A 19280-nucleotide genomic window follows, 5' to 3' on the forward strand; every position below is an offset into this window, starting at 1 on the left:
CATTTGAAAAAAAGTTTCACACAAAAACCTCAAGCCATGAAGGTTCTATGTCAATTCGAAGTACCTATTACAATATAATGGCAATTTCATAATTTAACCCCTATTATATTAAATCAATAAAAACTAATAATATGTATTTAATTGTTTTTGTTCGAATTATCACTATGTGGATAGGATTAACTATCTGGACCTATCTATCTACCTATCGATCTAACTATCTGGACCTTTACTAGCTTGTTTCGCTCTTCTATATCATTCCCACACTACTGAGGATCGCGACCACATGTGACGTACTTCCAATGTGCTCGATCACGAGTGGCATGGACTGCATGGTACAGACTACCACTAAGTGCTTCTCTTGCTAGATCTGACCATCTGGCTGGTGTTCTGCCCACGGCGCGCTTGCCCTCTATGCGACCTGTAATTATGAGCTTCTCTAATTCATGTTTGGGAGACCGCGTGATGTGTCCGAAGAAGATCATAGTACGTTCCCGGCAGATGGAAGAGAGCCTTTTTCAGATGTTTAGAGAGCTGCCTTATGGACTGAGCTTGTTTCATCTAGTGTTAATTAGTTCCATTAAACTTAATTTCGTAATTTAACTTAATTTCGTTTTCTCATTTGGTTCGATTTAACTTTTCATAAAATAAATAGCGCTTCCCTCCAACCTTTGTTACAAAGATTTGGTTGTTTGGGCTATATTCCCTTTGTCTATCTTGTGGACGAATCAAAAAATCAACTGTGATCTTTCATCTGTCACAGTTCTATCTAGGTACTGGGTGTCTTGCATTTATTCCTTTAGTATTATTTTTCTTCTGTGAAACTGCAATAAACTAAAAATGGTGGAAGCTCAAAAATACCGCATCGAGCAAGAAATGACTAATCTGGTTAATGAACTAGATCGTAGCTATTTACGAAAAATGCAAGTATGTTAACCTAGAAGTTGCTAATAAGCTTAAGAAAATTATGCAATAATGTAATAAAATAACATAATTTGGACGTCTATTTATACTTTATTAATCTATTAAAAATCTGAAATAATAATACTGTCATAAAGACGAGAATTATATCCTCCAACTATTTCTTATAGAATTTATTGTTATATACATTACTAAGATCGAAGAGGTCTTTATTGAATATTAATTTGCTTTAAAGGGAACACACTTGGCATTCAAATATAAAGATAATCGTTAATTGTAATATATTAGTAACATATATCAATCTCTCGAAGATATAATTAGTCAAGCATACATTATTATGTATCAATAAATCGAAGCTACTGGTCGGTCATAATTATTATGACTACTGTGGTTTATTCTCATGTTTGTTGTTCGTCAATAACCGCGATAGCTAAAGTAATGAGCATAAGTATTGCACTAGATAGAAATAATGATAGCTGGATGTTTAATCATCCAAATGGAGCTTTTTTTTCTTATTTATTTACTTATTTATTGCTTAGGTGGGTGGACAAGTTCACAGCCCACCTGATGTTAAGTGATTATTGGAGCCCATAGACATATACAAAGTAAATGCCACCACCTACCTTGAGATATGGCAGAAATAGGCAGGGTGATGGTACCTACCTGTGCGGACTCACAAGCTGCCCTACCACCAGATAAAAATATACAACTAGATTGAAACAACAACAACAATATACATTAAGGGCTTATTTTGTGATCTCCATGTTTTTGAGTTCAGGTTGCTAGTGACTTTACTTTGTATCCTAATTAGTATAGCCATTTATCGACATCGATAAGTCTTTAGACTGGTAGATATACATGTCGGGGAAGGGTTGTTCCCACTCATTACAGTCATTACAATGTAAATGCGACTTCCCACCTTGAGACCTACACTCCAAGTCTTTATTGTGTAATGGCTATCTTTGCCATTTAAACTGGTCCGTATCAACTCTTAACCACAGTATACACAGGTAGGATGCTGGTACTGGTTCGAAACAAGCCTTACCACCAGTGAAAGTAACGTAATAAAGAACTAAATTTTTTTCTGTATATCTCAGGGTGACATGCATAGATGTGCATCCAAATGCTGTGACGATACACAATCCTCATTGGAAAGGGTTCATGGCTGCATAGAAAACTGTACTACACCTCTCAATCATGCCAATAATTATGTTCAGGTGAGATTGTTTAAAGGGTGTTTTGTGGTCTTTAGTTTGTACAATATGTCAGGATATAACAGAGTATATTCTTGATAGTGATGCAACAAATATCAGTATATTCAATATATGTATATAAATATATAATACTAGCTGGCCTGGCAAACGCTTTTTTGCTGTATAAATTATTTCTAGGAAATATAAATAACCTAGTTACCGACTGCAGTGCCATCTGCCGGGCTGATTTGTAATCTGATTCTTCTGATTCTGATTCTGATTCAGATTTGATTTAGATAGATTAGATTAGATAGAATACCATTTGGTGGTCATTTTGCATTTTCATCACTAGATAGATCAGTGAACAAGCTCATGGTCCATCTGTTGGTTAGTGGTTATCTGCAACCATAGACTTTCCTCAATTCAAATTGACTGACTCAGAGCACTAATAGGTAGTACCTACGAGCCATCCATACTTTAAGACAAACAAAATACCAGCTCAGAGCTAGGAATTTCATATTTGTACATAATTAAGAACATGAAATCAATGAAATGAAATCATGAAAAGAAACATAATAATATGTAAATGCCTCCTTATTCAACATAATGTAATTTTTCAGAACGAGATCAATCATTTCCAGAACAGGCTACAGAGATGCGTTATGGATTGCAATGACACGGCCAGAGATAGATTAGGACCTGATCCTAGTCAAGAAACTGTAAGTGATATATTCGGAACATACAAATTCATTAACATACTGTTTTTTTGTCTACCAACCTTACCTCCATGACGACGTAGACCTAGAGTCCATCAATAAGTATATACAGTCAGCATCAGTGCCCCATTTCGAAAAAGCGGCACGCCACGACAATTCTCTCTTTGTGGTCGCCGGTAACTACATTCCCGACCCTGTGCTGAATGATAAATGGTCAATGTCGCCCTAAACGAGTTATTTCGGATCCTCCCGATCCACTAACGGTGCTTTTAGGTATCTCAAGCGCCAGTAGTAATCAAAACCAATTGGCCAAGGAAGTCACAAAGGACATCTCAATTGGAACACAACCCTTGAACTGGATTCTTTATTTCAGTTGTAACTCTGAAAACTGATATTTATTTGTAGACACTTGTTCATTGGACAACTGATGGCAGTCTTAATTAGCCTAAGTTAAAGTAGCCTAAATTACTCCTTATATCATTACCTATCAGTGAAAGTCTCGTCAAAATCGGTCCAGCCGTTCCAGAGATTAGCCGGAACAAACAGACAGACAGACAAAAATTGTAAAAAAATTTATTTTGGTGTATGTGCCGTATAATATATATTCATGTGCATGTAGTAAAAAGCGGCTATTTCAATATTACAAACAGACACTCCAATTTTATTTATATGTATAGTATAGATTACTATAAATAAAATCTCAGAATTCGATCTATTGAATGAATGAATGATGAATATTTAAAAAAAATCTAATATTAAAAAAAAAAAGACATGCCCGCTGAGTTTCTTGCCAATTCTTCTCAGGACGGAGGCTAGTTTTTGTGAATTGGCGGTAGTTCTTTTTGACGTTCAACAAGTATGTACTTTCATTTATGTTGAATAAAAATTTTTTGGTTTGATTTGATTTGATTTGATTGATTTATATACACTTTATTTTCAGATTGACAAATGCACTATAGATTTTGAGAAGTGTGCCGTGAAGTGCGTCGATAAACACATGTCACTCATTCCCGGCATGATGAAGACAATGAAGAAAGTGTTGGCAAGTGGAAAACCACCACCCACGACAAACGAATAACGTCAGAGTTATTTTCAGTGACAGTAAATTACCTCACGGTACAATAACCAGTACATAAACACTATTATTAAGTCTGGTTCATATAATGATTATCGAACTGAATGATTGAAGCAGATGAGTTTAGTGGTAAAACTCAAAAATGAACTAGAAATAACGCACATTTTTTTTTTTTTTTATTGCCCTTGTAGGCATACGAGCATACGGACCACCTGATGGTGAGTGGTTACCGTTGCCCATGGACTTCAGCAATGCCAGGGGCAGAACCAAGCCGCTGCCTACCAACATCCTAACATCCTATCTGTACTCTTCAATTTACCCGTGATAATGGGGTTTGCTAACATCAAATCAAAATGTTAGGACCTCATTAAAACCGAAAAACTTGGTAATAATAGTGTTTAACCCCATTAAATAATAGTGTTTATATTGTAGATAATCCTGAAAGTTTAGTTGTTTTAAACTACTTAGTGTTTTAAGTGATTGATCAAAGTAAATTTATTTTTCTGTTCTGGTTTAAAGTGTTGACAATTATATGGAATTTGTTGAAATTTTATGGTTGTACATAAAAATATAAGCTGTTTACAATTATTGATGTTTTATTTTTGTAATATTTGTGTGTGAAACTAAGAGCATTGAGATTATATTATGATTACTTTCATGTTAGGTCTGTTTGTATCTGTTTAGATTGTTTTGAAAGGCAAATTTTTTTTTTGCTTGTATGTGTGGACGAGCTCACGGTCCGCGTGATGTTAAGTGGTTACCGGAGCCCATAGACATCTACAATATAAATGCTGCTACCCACCCGAAACGAACTTATTCTAACCAAATCAAATGTGCACTTATATATAAATAAAAACATTTCAATTGGCGTCACACCCATAAATAATACACATATATTAGTTAGAGATGAGCAACTCAAGCACTCAACAAAAATGTTTACGGGCGCCGGCCACTAGATGGCCTCGTTTTGATTAGTTTCTCATTGGTCCTGTTGATGGCAGTAACATACTACCTATGCTATATTTTATTTTTAAATGAAGGATTTTGTAAATCTTGAGAAACCACAAATTGATAAAATTTAATCAATATGTCTCTAACAAATTTAAGACTTGTTAGATTTGTATTTTTTTTTTATTTTCTATGTTTAGTTATATCTATATATTAATACGTGAAGCAAAAACTTTGTATCCCTTTTTACGAAAATTGCGCGGACGGAGGAGTATGAAATTTTCCACACTTATAGAGAATATAGAGAAGAAGTGTACAATGTTAATAGTTTTTTAAAATAATGCATAAAAGATACATTAAATCAATAAAGAAAACATTACACACATTACCATGTATTTGACACAACACATATATATAAATATACTCTTTGTTTATTGTCAATTGTAAAACTTTTGTTAGTGTTTAAAGTCTGTGGTCAAATTGAGAATAGATGAATATTGTTTGTCTTTATTTATTATTTATGTATAGTGTAGTTTTGGCGAAATCTGTGGTTATATTATATAAGTACAATAGTATTTGACAATAGAACCATAATAATGTTTAAACATAAAATTTCAATTGATTAAAGTCGAATTTCGACTTCTACGGGACCACTAGTAATAATGAAATACCTTAACTTTAATAATATATAAGTTTACGGGCCTCCGCTACAAGATGTCGCTAGGTACCATACAAAATAAAATACTTGTCTTAAAGTACCGCAGTTTCAGGGACCTGGTCACACCTCTCATCTTCTGTCTTCTTAAGTACTTTCTCGAAATTTTCATGACAAATGCGCCCTAAAAAAAAAAAAATTATTGCAATGAAAAAATCAAACATCACATACTTGTCAATGCTATTGGACAGGTTCAATTATATTATATCAAAGTTGATTTTATGTTTTAAATCCAAATAGGGTTTTACAGGCGTGTCCCTTATTCATACATCCATCTATTCGGAAAGCAATTTTATCATTCGGATGTAATAACATTAAATAGTATTTTTCTACGAATGTACATTATAAAGATTTTTAAAGATATTTTGAATCTGTCATAATAATTTATTAGGACTTTTTTCCTACCTATGCTGATAGCCTTGAGAGGCTATTTAATTTTCAGCTTCTACTTGACGTGTAGGTGAGCTCACGGGGCTCAAACCGGGAGTGTTGCTAACACTGGCCCTAGCAAGAGTAGAGCTTCCCTGAATCTACCACCGGATCGGAAACGCGACCCACTGAGAAGATCCGGCGAGAAACTCCCACTGAGTTTCTGCTGAGCTGGCATTAAGACTAGAACTAGGAGAAAGGTCTGCAGTATTTATTAAACAGATTACAGACATTTCGCGGGTTTTTAAGATTTTAAACTATTATTGATTGTCCTTTTTTTATTTGGTTTTCTATAAAAGTGTGTTTTGTAAACCTTATACATACCTTAATATGGTGTAAAAATAGAACATCAACACGTCAATAATAAGCTATTAATTTGTACAGCGGTTGAATTAGGCTTTGTTAATATTGTGGAAGAGCTGTTAAAATTGGGAGGTAATTCCGACAAAAAATCGATAATCCTGATTATCCTGATTATCCTACTAATTCTGCTATCGTGGCTATCGTGCTCTGAGGAACTGTTCGAGATGATACCGACGTCTCGTTTTTACCATCGCACCGCCCGCCACCGGAGTAGAGTTCATCCATACTACCTGGAGCCACTGCGGTCATCCACAGTGCGTTTCCAGAGGACTTTTTTGCCACGTACCATCCGGCTATGGAATGAGCTCCCCTCCACGGTGTTTCTCGAGCGCTATGACATGTCCTTCTTCAAACGAGGCTTGTGGAGAGTATTAAGCGGTAGGCAGCGGCTTGGCTCTACCCCTGGCATTGCTGAAGTCCATGGGCGACGGTAACCACTCACCATCAGATGGGCCGTATGCTCGTTTGTCAACAAGGGCAATAAAAAAAAAGTAATTGAATTATCATCGGTCCTTGATAAGTATGCCAAGTGTCGGGTTGATCCGACATTTTCAAGGGAATCAAAATGATTTTCAAAGTTTTTTTTTTACTTATTTTTATTGCTTAGACGTGTGGACGAGCTCACAGTCCACCTGGTGTTAGTTAAGTGGTTACTGAAGCCCATAGACATCTACAACGTAAATGCGCCACACACCTTGAGATATAAGTTCTAAGGTCTCAGTATAGTCACAACGGCTGCCCCACCCTTCAAACCGAAACGCATTACTGCTTCACGGCAGAAATAGGCGGGGCGGTGGTACTTACCCGCGCGGACTCACAAGAGGTCCTACCACCAGTAATTACGCAAATTATAATTTTGCGGGTTTGATTTTTATTACACGATGTTATTCCTTCACCGTGGAAGTCAATCGTGAACAATTGTTAAGTACGTATTTCATTAGAAAAATTTGTACCCGCCTGCGGGACTCGAACATCGTTGCATCGCTAGATACGAATGCACCGGACGTCTTATCCTTTAGGCCACGACGACTTCAAGTTTCCGTTAAACATACGTGTGAAGTTAATAAAAGCGTGTTAAAAAGAATCATTATTGTCCACTTTAAAACTGCTTGCGTAATTAGATTTATATTATTTATCATATAATTTTTAATATGAGAAATATTATAATTGATTACCAACACAGATAAGTTTTACGCAAATTATCGACAATCGGAATGCAATTTTTTGTTTGAAAATCATTATTTTATCGTGACTTTAATTGTTTCATAACTTTATTAATTTTTAAGTATATAAAGTTGAATTTTTATATCACTACGTATATTATTAATTCGATATTGTTTTTGTAAGAACGATGGAGCGTATTGTTCCTTTAATATTTCTCACTTTGTTTTGTGTGTTTGTAAGTACTAACACTATTTATAAAAATAACTATTAGGTTATAATATATTTGATAGTGGTCGCAACCGTCTATACTTAAAAACAAAACCGTTTTCTGTTCAAATATTTATATACAACTAGCTGACCCGGCAGACTTTGTAGTGCCTCAATCTAAAAAAAAAACACCTAAACTTTTGTATAAAATAAACTTAAAACAAACAAAAGGAATCTGTTTTTTTTTTTTTTTAATTCCGAGTATTTTCATATTTATATACATTTTAAACCTTCTCTGGACTTCCACAAATAATTCAAGACCAAAATTAGCCAAATCGGTCCAGCCGTTCTCGAGTTTTAGCGAGACTAACGAACAGCAATTCATTTTTATATATACAGATTGCAATGTATTAATTTGACCACTCTTAATTATCTTAACTTATATACTTAACTTAACTTATATACTTTTTATTCAACAATTTCTTACCGCGATTTTCAACTATTGGACGAAATCGTAGTAAGAATATGTACGTCAAATATATATATATATATTTATATAGCTTAGGTGGGTGGACGACCTCACAGCCCACTTGGTGTTAAGTAGTTACCGGAGCCCATAGACATCTACAACGTAAATGCCGCCACCCACCTTGAGATATCAGTTCTAAGTCTCAGTATAGTTGCGGCTGCCCCACCCTTCAAACCGAAACGCATTACTGCTTCTCGGCAGAAATAGGCAGGGCGGTGGTACCTACCCGTGCGGACTTACAAGAGGTCCTACCGCCAGTAAATTGTGTTTATTTTAAAACTTTAACGATAGTTGGACGATGTAACTGTAAACTAAGGGATTCCTTTGCACACTGAGTAATATTGAGTTTCGATTAATAGTTTTGTCAACAAAATCTTTGTCAAGCAATTTAATGGCAATTCGAAGCATGTTTTGGTTTTAAATTGCTGCCATTGCTTGACATGTCCAATTTTATTGATAAGTGACTCGGGTATAACTTCCTTTCCCAGATTTTGGTTGAAATTGGCTCAATGAGGTTTTGACTTTAGTGATTTAGATTAGTGAGAAAATTATGGGGAAGTCGTGGTAATATAACATGTAAAATAAACTTAATAATAATGTAGTAGTTACACAAATACTATATTGGGATGATATGACGTGGATTCGTGATTATTTAAACCTGCAAAGATATAAAAAAGTGGCACCGTAACAGACGCCATTTTTTTTCGTTTCAAATTAGTTACAATTTTGTAGATTTCTTCTATAGTTTTAATATGGAATCATCATCATTATCATTCTTTCCTATTACCCTCTGCTGGGGTGTAGGGCTCGAATCAAAATTTTCCATTTATATCGGTCTTGGGCAGTCTGTTCTATGGAATATGGTTGGAAAATATTATAACATTAAAACTAATATTGACACGTTTTTCAGGCGGATTCACAAGTGATCTCATCGTTTAAAACAACAAAAACAAATAAATTCAGATTGCCGCTATGCGGCTGTCAAAAACAACTAGAAATGCCAAATTATGGATCCGGGGTGCCAATTGATTCGAACTTCAATTGTGGCTGTATAGATGCTTGCGGGTGCCAAGTCCCGTATCTAAACATTCTAGATTTACCTTTTCTAGCATCATTTGCCAGTTCTATACCTATCGAGGCTTATAGTTATTTATTGCCAGAAGTCGGTGACTTCGTTCGCGCTCCAATACCTCGAGTACCATCATCCGTCGCAGATGTACCGAATTGCGTATGCCAAATGCCGAACTGCGGATGCCATATTGCCGATTGTGGATGCCAACGAAACAAATTCGGTGGCCCGGTTCAGAATTATAGATATCCGCTGAATAAATGTGAATGCAGGATTCCGGAATGCGCATGCCAAGGTTTTGGTTACGGATGCCCGAATTGCGCTCGGCCATTGACAGAATGCAGATGCCAAAATTTGAACTGTGGATGTCAAGCAGGAGCTTGTAACTGCCAGAATAGCCCATGCACTTGTCAAATTAGCTCGTGCACTTGCCAAAGCAGCCCATGCACTTGTCAAAGTATCCCGTGCGCTTGCCAAAGTAGCCCATGCACCTGCCAAAGTAACCCATGCACCTGCCAAAGTAACCCATGTACTTGCCAACGTAATCAATGTACTTGCGAGAGTGACCTCGGTATTTGCAAGGCCCTACAAATGCCAAACATCATTGATTTCTTGACTTCAATAGAAATGCCTTACCCTCAAAGTACTTACAGTCCTCCCTACGACTTTACCTCTTACTACGGATTATCTGTGCCAAGCTGCAACTGTCAACCAAACTGCGCCTTTGGCCCGGTTCAATTACTACCAAACCCATACGACAGTCCGCCTTTTGATATGTTTGGATACAACTACGATCTACCTGCCTGCTCGTGTGGATGCCATTTGGAAATTCCAATAAGTGGATTGGAGCTACCGAAGTGTGCTTGTCAGTTACCGAACTGCTGTTGCCGAGACGGGATATGTAACTGCGGGATGGACTGCGGCTGCGGGTGTGGGAAATATCTACGTCAGATCACATTGCAACCGCCATTCTTGTGAATCATTATCTATATATTAATACGCGAAGCAAAACTTTGTATCCCTTTTTTACGAAAATTGCGCGGACGGAGGAGTATGAAATTTCTCACACTTATAGAGAATATAGAGGAGGTGTGCAGAATGTGAACTTTTTTTTTAATTGTGAACAAAAAATATAATAAATCAATAAATAAAACATTACACACACTACTATGTATTGGACACACACGCGTGCACACTATTTGTTTATTGTCAAATTTTTCTTAGTCTGTGGTCAAATTGAGATTAGATTAAATATTGTTTGTCTTTATTAATATTTGTCTAAAGTGTAGTCTTGGCGAAATCTGTGATTCTAAAAGTATAATAGTCTCTGACAATAGAATCATAATATTGTTCAAACTTATAATTTCAATTAATAGATAATATATTATAATGTTTGATGTGCACGATTTTCAACTTTATGTTATCCGTCAAAAGTTCCATTTTGATTTGTTTGTTCTATTGGTAAACTCAAATTGAATTTATTTTGTAAGCTAATAATAAAATATATTTTTATAATCTTAATTTTTTATTCATAAACCAGTCCGTCAATAGTCCAACAATTATATAAGTTTTTGTCTGACATTGTTTAGTGAATTTTTCTGTTCGACAAGTTAACTTTTAGAAATAAAGAAATAGTATTATATAACCAATGAATTCCCGCCAAATCTCACTATATAATACTAAGCATTTTATTTTTCTTAGATTAACATTTGTTGTTGCAAATACGTATGAACTAATTTACTTCAATTTCAGCTAGAAACAAATATATTTTCAGTGAATTTACGATTTCGATATATTTATGATTGAGATGAGATATAAGTTCTAAGGTCTCAGTATAGTTACAACGGCTTCGCGGCAGAAATAGGCAAGGCGGTTGTACCTACCCGCGCGGACTCTCAAGAGGTCCTACCACCGGTAAAATTAAAATTAAATAGGGTATGGTTGCACGAAAGAACTAATAGAATACATTTGTTTATAGTTATATACCGTTCACTTATTGTATTAGTGGTACTTATTCCTGAAAAGTTAATAACTTAATTCAATCGAGTAAAAGACGCGTATATATAAAATTAGAAAAAAACACGCCTATTGTTATCTATATACATAATAATAGCATAACAAAGAAGGATTTAATGACAAATTTAACCTCATGAAACACGCTGTACTGAAAAAAACGGAGACCTTAGTACTCATGTCTCGAGGTGGGTGGCGGCATTTATGTTGTAGATGTCTATGGGCTTAGTTAACCACTTAACACCTGGTGGGCCGTGAGCTCGATCGGCCGTCTAAGCAATAAAAAAACACTACTGAAATGTACCAATACTGTAGTGCATTCATAGTGACCGTAAAATAAAATACATTTAAAATGGCGGTCCTGTAGCCAAATGCCTCCAATGCCAAAGTTTATTCCACCCCTCTTTTAAAACACAGTTTCAATGCAGATATATCTTTTACGCTAATCAATTTTACTTCTATATATTTTAGTAGCTGCTCCCAAATCATTGCGCCAGACTTCAAATTCAATTAACGCCATTTTGTTAACTCATTCATTGAACAATAAAACTTTTCTTGTAACTGTGTGCTTAGCGCGAGCTTTTTAACGGTCTCGATAGCGTAAAAGTTAACTCAATTTGTATGCAGTTGGTACGTTCCAATTCCATACAAATTTGAGTTAACTTTTACGCTATGGAGAACGTTAAAAAACTCGCACTAATCACACTGAAGTCTTTAAGAACTCCGTCTATAACCGTCTACTTCCTTAAAATTTTAGCCAAAATAAACGATTTCAAGATTTATCTTAACTTGTCTATTCTGTATTTATTTGACGGGATAATGTTACAATGTAGTTACGAGAAACTATTATGAAATGTTTCTTAACATGTTTCTTGTGAGTTATCAGTGATGATAGTAAAATAATGACGTGACAAAGATATTATGTAGATTTTAGATAATAATGTTTCGTAATTGAACTAGAATATAAAAGAATCGATTGAAACTACAGTCTGCATGTTATTAAAGCACTAGCTGTCGATAAGATAACAGGTATTTATTCTTCTTAATTTTAATTTATAATTTCGGATAAGCTTATACAGATTTTATAACTGATATTTATAAAAGGTAGGAAATCGTATTGTTTATTATATGAACTGTTATGCTCTTATTATCCTATGCCGCAATGCTTTTATTAAAAAAAAAGTGGGGCATGAAGACCAAAAGACTAAACCCTTTCGAATAATAATTCATTTCTATTTACGTCATTCGGGGCCAAAATAAATTTGACATTTAGGGTTTAGTCTAATTAACCGGAAATGTACGCAATAGTACATAATGTGTGTTTTGTGTTCGTGATTGCATTAAAATTCTTAGAAACATTCAAAATTTGAGGTTAGGTATGCGTTTGCCTCGCTGAAAATAAAAACAAAATGTTGAACATAATGTCAAGCATTAGCTAATGAAACCACACCCCTTTGCCTATATCTTTAATTCCATTTTATGATGTTTCTTGCAATTTTTTTAAGTGCTTTTTGGCGGGAACGCCAGATGCGATGTTCTGTGAATTGCTTTATTTTATCAACTAGCGACCCGCCCTCGCTTTACTTCGGAAACATTAAATTTTATTATTGATAGTTGAGTCCCGCGATATTACCCGCGGTTATTGTCGTACCGCGGCTGACTCCGCGGGGCGAAGCTAATCTAAAAAAAGTAGCCTAAGTTACTCCTTATATCATTAGCTACCTGTCAGTGAAAGTTCCGCCAAAATCGGTCCAGCGTTCCAGAGATTAGCCGGAACAAACAGACAGACAGACAGACAGACAAAAATTGTAAAAAATGTTATTTTCTAGTATTTCAATATTACAAACAAACGCTCCAATTTTATTTATATGTATAGATTTAGTGTTTCTGCAGGTTTAATCGTGTAATAGTGGTGGTTTATTAACAGTTGCGCGAAAGTGGAATAACGACAAAAGCTTCTCGGGCTTATCCAAAAAGTCCATGGAAGTTGCAGTAAATAACCACCGTTTTACCGAGACTTCATTTCACCTCATGTCATCCCGAATCATTTCATTTCATCCCAATTTATTACAGTCTCTATCACTATCTCCTTCATCTAATTTCACTATAAATCCAATAACAAATTCAAGGCCAATAACAAAATACATATTTTCTTACAATTGAAGATTTTTATAAGCTCGATACTGGCAACAATGCTATCTTACGAAGCCAATTGCCATACTTAAAAAAGGAGAACATATAGTTACACACTTACTTACACTTACTGTACTGATATATACTAATCTGCTTATTTCGGTCCACTTGTAATTAATTTATCATCAGAGTTGCCATTAATCAACTTTGAGATCCGGAAAAACTGTTGTATAATAACAGTAACAATAACATAAATACATTTAACAGACCCAAAAAGGTTTCAATTAATAACATTTCTATTTCAGATCTCCAAACAATGGGAAGAATTAGAGTCATCTTTGTTTGCGTCTCAATCATCTTATCATCACAACAGTCGTATGCCCAATGTCCAGATACAGCTCTAGCCTCATTATTGAGGCAAATTTTGACGCCATCGAAAGCACCAATGGCAATACAAGCTATTAAATCTGCCGCAGAGGATACGGGCAGAACGATGTTTGCCCCGGAAATGATTAAGTCGAGACGGGTTATTGTGCCAAGCCAGAATATGTTCGAACCAATCGCTGTACCCAGAGAACGAGAAATCGTCCCATTATCCAGTATCGTGCCGGCCAACGATTGTCCCATCAGAATACTGGCAAACGAAATAGCACGTGCGCCAATCGAAGTGCGCGTACTACCAAATGAGTTTCCGTGTGATTGTCAACGAACTTTGACACGACCTCGAGTGGAATGTCAAACTCAATCAGTCATACCTTTTGAGCAATATCCCGTTAACGAGTTCTACAGAAGCGCTCCGGTCGTGAATTACATGTCACCCCAAATGTACCCCGAGAGGCAGCCAGCGGGGAACCCTTATCTGCCCATTGCTTCTCCAATATCAGCCCTTTCGACGACGTCATCCAATTTTTTACCACCGCCAACACAGGCGCGGAGTCATTTTCTAAGGAAAGTGCCCATACCACCTCCTACTTTGTAGATCTTATGTTTAGATTAAATTATTGGAATTTAATTACTTTGGATAGTTACGTAAATTATTTTTGTGTGTTATTTAATTAAAATAAATAATTTATTTATTAATAAATTTGTACGTTTTTCTAATTGAGAGGTAATCTGTGTTCGGCTATAGATGGGGGAAAGTGAATAGAAAAGAGATCAAACACATCAGGAATAGAGTTATGGCAATCTTTTTTTTGTAGTATAACTAGCGACCCGCCCTCGCTTCGGTTCAGAAATTGTAATTTATTATTAATTTCTCCACCATTTAAAGGATGTTATTATACATATAAACCTTCCTCTTCAATTACTCTATCTATTAAAAAAAAACGCATCAAAATCCGTCCGACTTTGTTTAATACTATGTAGTGATTTACGTCTAAATAATAGGTTGTTGTGCATTGGGCTATCTATGCAATTTAGCTACGACGAATATTCTTGCAAACGAGACGGAAATCTCGTGAAGATCTCGATGGCACTCGGGCAGCTGTTAGTAAATCCCACCCCTCCCACGTGTCCTGCTCAAACTGGAAAGGCCTTTGGGCCATCGGTAAGACTTCCTTCCTAAAAAAACATAAAAACATAAATCATAAGGTACTAAAAACTAATACTTGTTGTTGTATGACAAACATACTTATATACCTTTAAATACACACATATATATATAGAAAATAAGCGCCCAGACAAAGAGCAAATAAACTTGTTTATCACACAATGTTTGCCCGATGTGGGAATCGAACTCGCAACCCTCGATGCAACATTCCGAGGCGGTAACCACCGAGTCAGTCCTCTCATAAACTCCGCTAGCTATTGTTACGCCGGTATGAGCAACGCCATCTATCGTCGAATAGCAGAAACGAAGATCAAAAGACCTGTAAACGCTCGAGAAGCACAACGCCATCTATTGTCAAATAGCATATCGAAACTACTCGACTTATCAGGAAGGTTCTCGATAATTCTAGGGATGTCGTATCGACTATAAAACCGTTGCAGGGATGACACGAAGGCAGTTAGTAATCGGATCTACTCGAAGCGAAACAGCGAACGGAACACCTGAAGCGAAGCGGAAGAAGTGAATTGAGAATTTTAAAGTGCTCGTTAAGTGTTTTAAGTTAAATAGAGCTTTAAGTTAAATAGAGCCGTTGTAACTATACTTGAGACCTTAGAACTTATATTTCAAGGTGGGTGGCGCATTTACGTCGCAGACGTCTATGGGCTCCAGTAACCACTTAACACCAGGTGGGCTGTGAGCACGACCACCCATCTAAGCAATAAAAAAAATAAAAAACTTGTACTCCGGTAAAAATTTTATTTATCCCGAACCCCAGCGCAAAACACTATTGCACAATCGAAGCTACCGCCCGTAGTGCAACTCACAAATGCCAATTTACGCAATACAATTATGGATTTCCATTAAAATAAGTCTTTTCAAAATCACACAACCACAGATTTGATAGCGCCTCGATAAAGATTTACGCAAGCACCCGATTGAAATATATTTTAGTTGCACAAAATTAAGTGAATATAAACTGTGTTTGTTTAATGGACGTTACTACTGTTATATATATGCACTGTGACACTATTGTGGATAATACCGTTGTTCAAGTTCAGATTAATATAGTTTCAATAAAACTTTTCATTCGTGGCCGTCGTAATATAGAAAAATGTTAATCGAATTATTATTTGGATGCACAATCGTTTTGGCTGTAAGTTGTTATTATTGAAAATTTTTAATTGAAGCTTCAGCTTTTGAATTAGCTTCAGTTAACTCATCAACTCATTTGGAGTCATCGTGGTATTTGATAATGGAAAATTATTTTTTATTTGTTACCAATCAATGAATGAGCTAGAAATTACGTTTTTTTTTTTTGTCAGGAGGAAATCGCCGGACTCCCACCCTCCACTGGGGATGGAGGGTGGGGCATGTCGGAGTCGAACCGACTAAAACCTCCTGTCGCTCAACAACCAACGTCCAACCCTCGCATGAGACAGAACTCATGAAAAGGCAAGGGGAGGAGAGTGAAGCGTTTAGTGCGGAGCACATCTCTCCCATCACCCTCCCCCTCGGGACGCCGGACCAGCGGTCGTCGGCGCCACGACCACCAGCCCTCTCGGTCGGCAGGCTATCCGGAGCCCGCCTAGATGGCGCCGGTTAGAATGGGTTATCCTACGGAATACCCCGCTGGGTCAGAACCAGCGTGGGTCGAGGATAGCCGGCCTTCCATCACCCGGATGCTCTTGCGTAAAACGCGTGCAGAGCAGCTTGCACGTCGTCTTCTTAGGCCCCCTTCGCCGGTCCCCAGACCGACATATGAAGGGGACCCGAAACACTTAGAGGGCCAGGGCTTGGGCGAGATCCGCCTCCCTGGCCCCCGCTCGACGGCGGCGGGCTTGCGCGTCTCTCACGCGCTCCGCCGCCTCCTTCTGCGAGATGGTGCACTCGCAAAAGTCGAGCATCGCCTTCCACGACTCGTCGTCGCCGAGCAACGATGCCACAACACTCGGCAACGACAAGTCGATTCCTATTTTTGCGACGAGGACACGGCGCCACCCCTCCCATGCGGGGCAGGCGACGAGCTTGTGCTCCGCCGTGTCCAAGTCGCAACCACAATGGTGGCACTCTGCCGTCGGCTGGGCTCCGATCCGGTGCAGGAACTCACCGAAGCAACCATGCCCAGTGAGCACCTGCGTGAGCCGGAAAGTGAGGCGTCCTCTGTTACGATTCACCCAGTTCACAAGAACCGGGCGAATCGCCTCGACGGTCCTACGACCAGCCGAAGGATCGGCCAGCCGTCTGGACCATGACTCCAGACGATAATTCATTTTGCGGCTTCGATTTTCGTTATACTACGTTATTTCGTCATCTTGAAAGTAACTTGTGGGCGCGAGTCGAGAAAAATTGGACTTGCCACCGGGATTCGAACACTGAGACAGTCGCTTCGCTTCAAACGAGCACATTGGTCGTCTTATTAATTAGGCCACGGTGACTTCAATTAGTTGTGTCTGTGTAACGGGCTTTATTAGAAGGCACAGTCACCTGAAGAGCAATGGAAAGGGTTATACTTGAAGTTTCGCTGCTAGAAAATAATTAGGAATGAAATGATACGCAGGAAAACTGTGATAAGCGACATAGCCCAAAGGATGCGAGGTTGAAATGGCAGTAGGCAGGGCACATTGCTTATATAACAGACGGGTTGGGAGGCAAAAAGTTCGGTACTGGCGATCGAGCACCTGAAGTTGTGGTTGGGTAAAGCGCGTACGAGGAAGACGAATGACCTGCTAAAGGTCACGGGCTTCGCTGGACGCAGGCAGTATCGGTCATTGTGGCAAACCTTGGGGAAGGCCTTTGTCCAACAGCAATGTCTGTTGGCTGATGATGGTGCCTCATTTAGCCTTCCAGTAGTCTTGGCTTAGTTACCCAAATTACGGGTTATGAGGCATCTTGCGTATTCGCATGGATACATACCACCACCCTGTCTATTTCTGCCGTTTCGGTTTGGAGGGTATGGCACAGGTTGTGCTGTAAAAATTGATATTTAGAACTCATGTCTCAAGTTAGGTGAGGGCTTTTACATGTCTATGGGCCGGTGAGCCGTGTGCTCGTCTACTCATCTTAGCAATAGAAAACTAGACGGGTGAACGAATTTACGATTCAATTGGGGTTGGGTTGTGAGTTCACAAAGTTAAGTATTACCAAGCCCCTTTTCTCACCCGATGTAATCATGTGTAATCACAATCCAATTTAGTCTTCGACCTGATTTTTCAAGGTGAATGTTGGTATTCAGATTCTGATATGCAAGGGCCTCGTCAATAAACAGCGAGAAATTAAAAAAAAAAATTCTCTGATTCCAGGTAAACAGTCAAGTTTATTTACAGCAGCCATTGCGTCCGAACACGCCGCTGATGCCAACCGGCGCTGCTTTCACCGGACTATTCTGTACGAACTCCCTACCGTTACCAGCACCGATCCACTGTGAGACACCGCGTCCATGCCACAGACCGATCACGAATTGTGTGCCGTTTCTAACGAATTCCTTGTCTATGGCAGCACCATATCCATTTGAAATCATCTCTAAGTGCTGCGAGACACCAGCCATCCTGCCAGTCACGCCACCGGTTTGCCCGAGGTGTGTACCGTTGCCGGTACAGTTTCCCTGCGAATCAAAGCCACCATGTTGCCCACCAAAAGCCCCCAGCATTCTTCCCCCACTGATCCCCTACGAATACCCATTAATAACAGCGCTACCAGAACTGCATCAGTTAGGCGGTTTAAGTCCAACGATAACGCCGTGCGGAGCGATAACCGAAGTGTCTTTACCGGATATTATGCCAAGCTACTTGCCGAATCCATTTTTGCCAATCGCGTCGCCAGTCTCGGCGCTGGCTCCCCTGTTTTCTCCCCTCCTACCCCCTGCATTACCATGCAACTGCGGTTGCAATTATTTGAAAAAAATACCTATTCCTCCCCCCTGTATTTAAGTTTTAATAAATTTCTATAAGCTTATGTCCAGCTGTGGACGTCTGTGGGCTTAAAGAATAGAGGTAAGAAAGACCCGTAATGTGTCTGATCCAGGGGTCAGTTTGAAAGTATTTACTGATTTAGGCTCTATGAATATTTAGTACCCGATGGGCTTTTTTCGTCCGCCTATCTAAATCAAAAGTAAGACGTTAGTCGTGTTTGTTTCTATAAAATTAGCATTATCCATTTCCATTCGGAGATCAATAGAATTGAGACTAGACCTCATGTTTCAAGATGGGCTGGCGATATTTACGTTGTAACTTCTATGACATTTGTTATCCACTCGACCCAAA

At 38.1% G+C, this 19280-nt stretch overlaps 3 protein-coding genes across 3 annotated transcripts; all 3 read left to right on the top strand.

Moving 5' to 3' along the window:
- The first annotated feature begins 730 nt into the window (after positions 1-730).
- LOC101737624 (protein FAM136A) lies at positions 731-4490 on the top strand. The gene is made up of 4 exons (XM_004924919.5): positions 731-924; positions 2016-2135; positions 2732-2830; positions 3768-4490. The coding sequence occupies exons 1-4, from the start codon at positions 838-840 to the stop codon at positions 3903-3905; spliced, it is 444 nt and encodes a 147-aa protein (XP_004924976.1). The 5' UTR covers positions 731-837; the 3' UTR covers positions 3906-4490.
- A 121-nt stretch (positions 4491-4611) lies between these two features.
- Positions 4612-10841, top strand: LOC101737482 (uncharacterized). The gene is made up of 2 exons (XM_004924918.5): positions 4612-7756; positions 9168-10841. Exons 1-2 carry the CDS (start codon positions 7709-7711, stop codon positions 10302-10304), a joined length of 1185 nt encoding a protein of 394 aa, XP_004924975.1. The 5' UTR covers positions 4612-7708; the 3' UTR covers positions 10305-10841.
- A 1495-nt stretch (positions 10842-12336) lies between these two features.
- Positions 12337-14556, top strand: LOC101737341 (uncharacterized). The gene is made up of 2 exons (XM_004924917.5): positions 12337-12368; positions 13778-14556. The coding sequence occupies exon 2, from the start codon at positions 13789-13791 to the stop codon at positions 14449-14451; it is 663 nt and encodes a 220-aa protein (XP_004924974.1). The 5' UTR covers positions 12337-12368; positions 13778-13788; the 3' UTR covers positions 14452-14556.
- The last annotated feature ends 4724 nt before the right edge of the window (positions 14557-19280 follow it).

The sequence above is a fragment of the Bombyx mori genome, chromosome 2, assembly GCF_030269925.1.
Source record: "Bombyx mori chromosome 2, ASM3026992v2".
Taxonomy (NCBI): domain Eukaryota; kingdom Metazoa; phylum Arthropoda; class Insecta; order Lepidoptera; family Bombycidae; genus Bombyx; species Bombyx mori.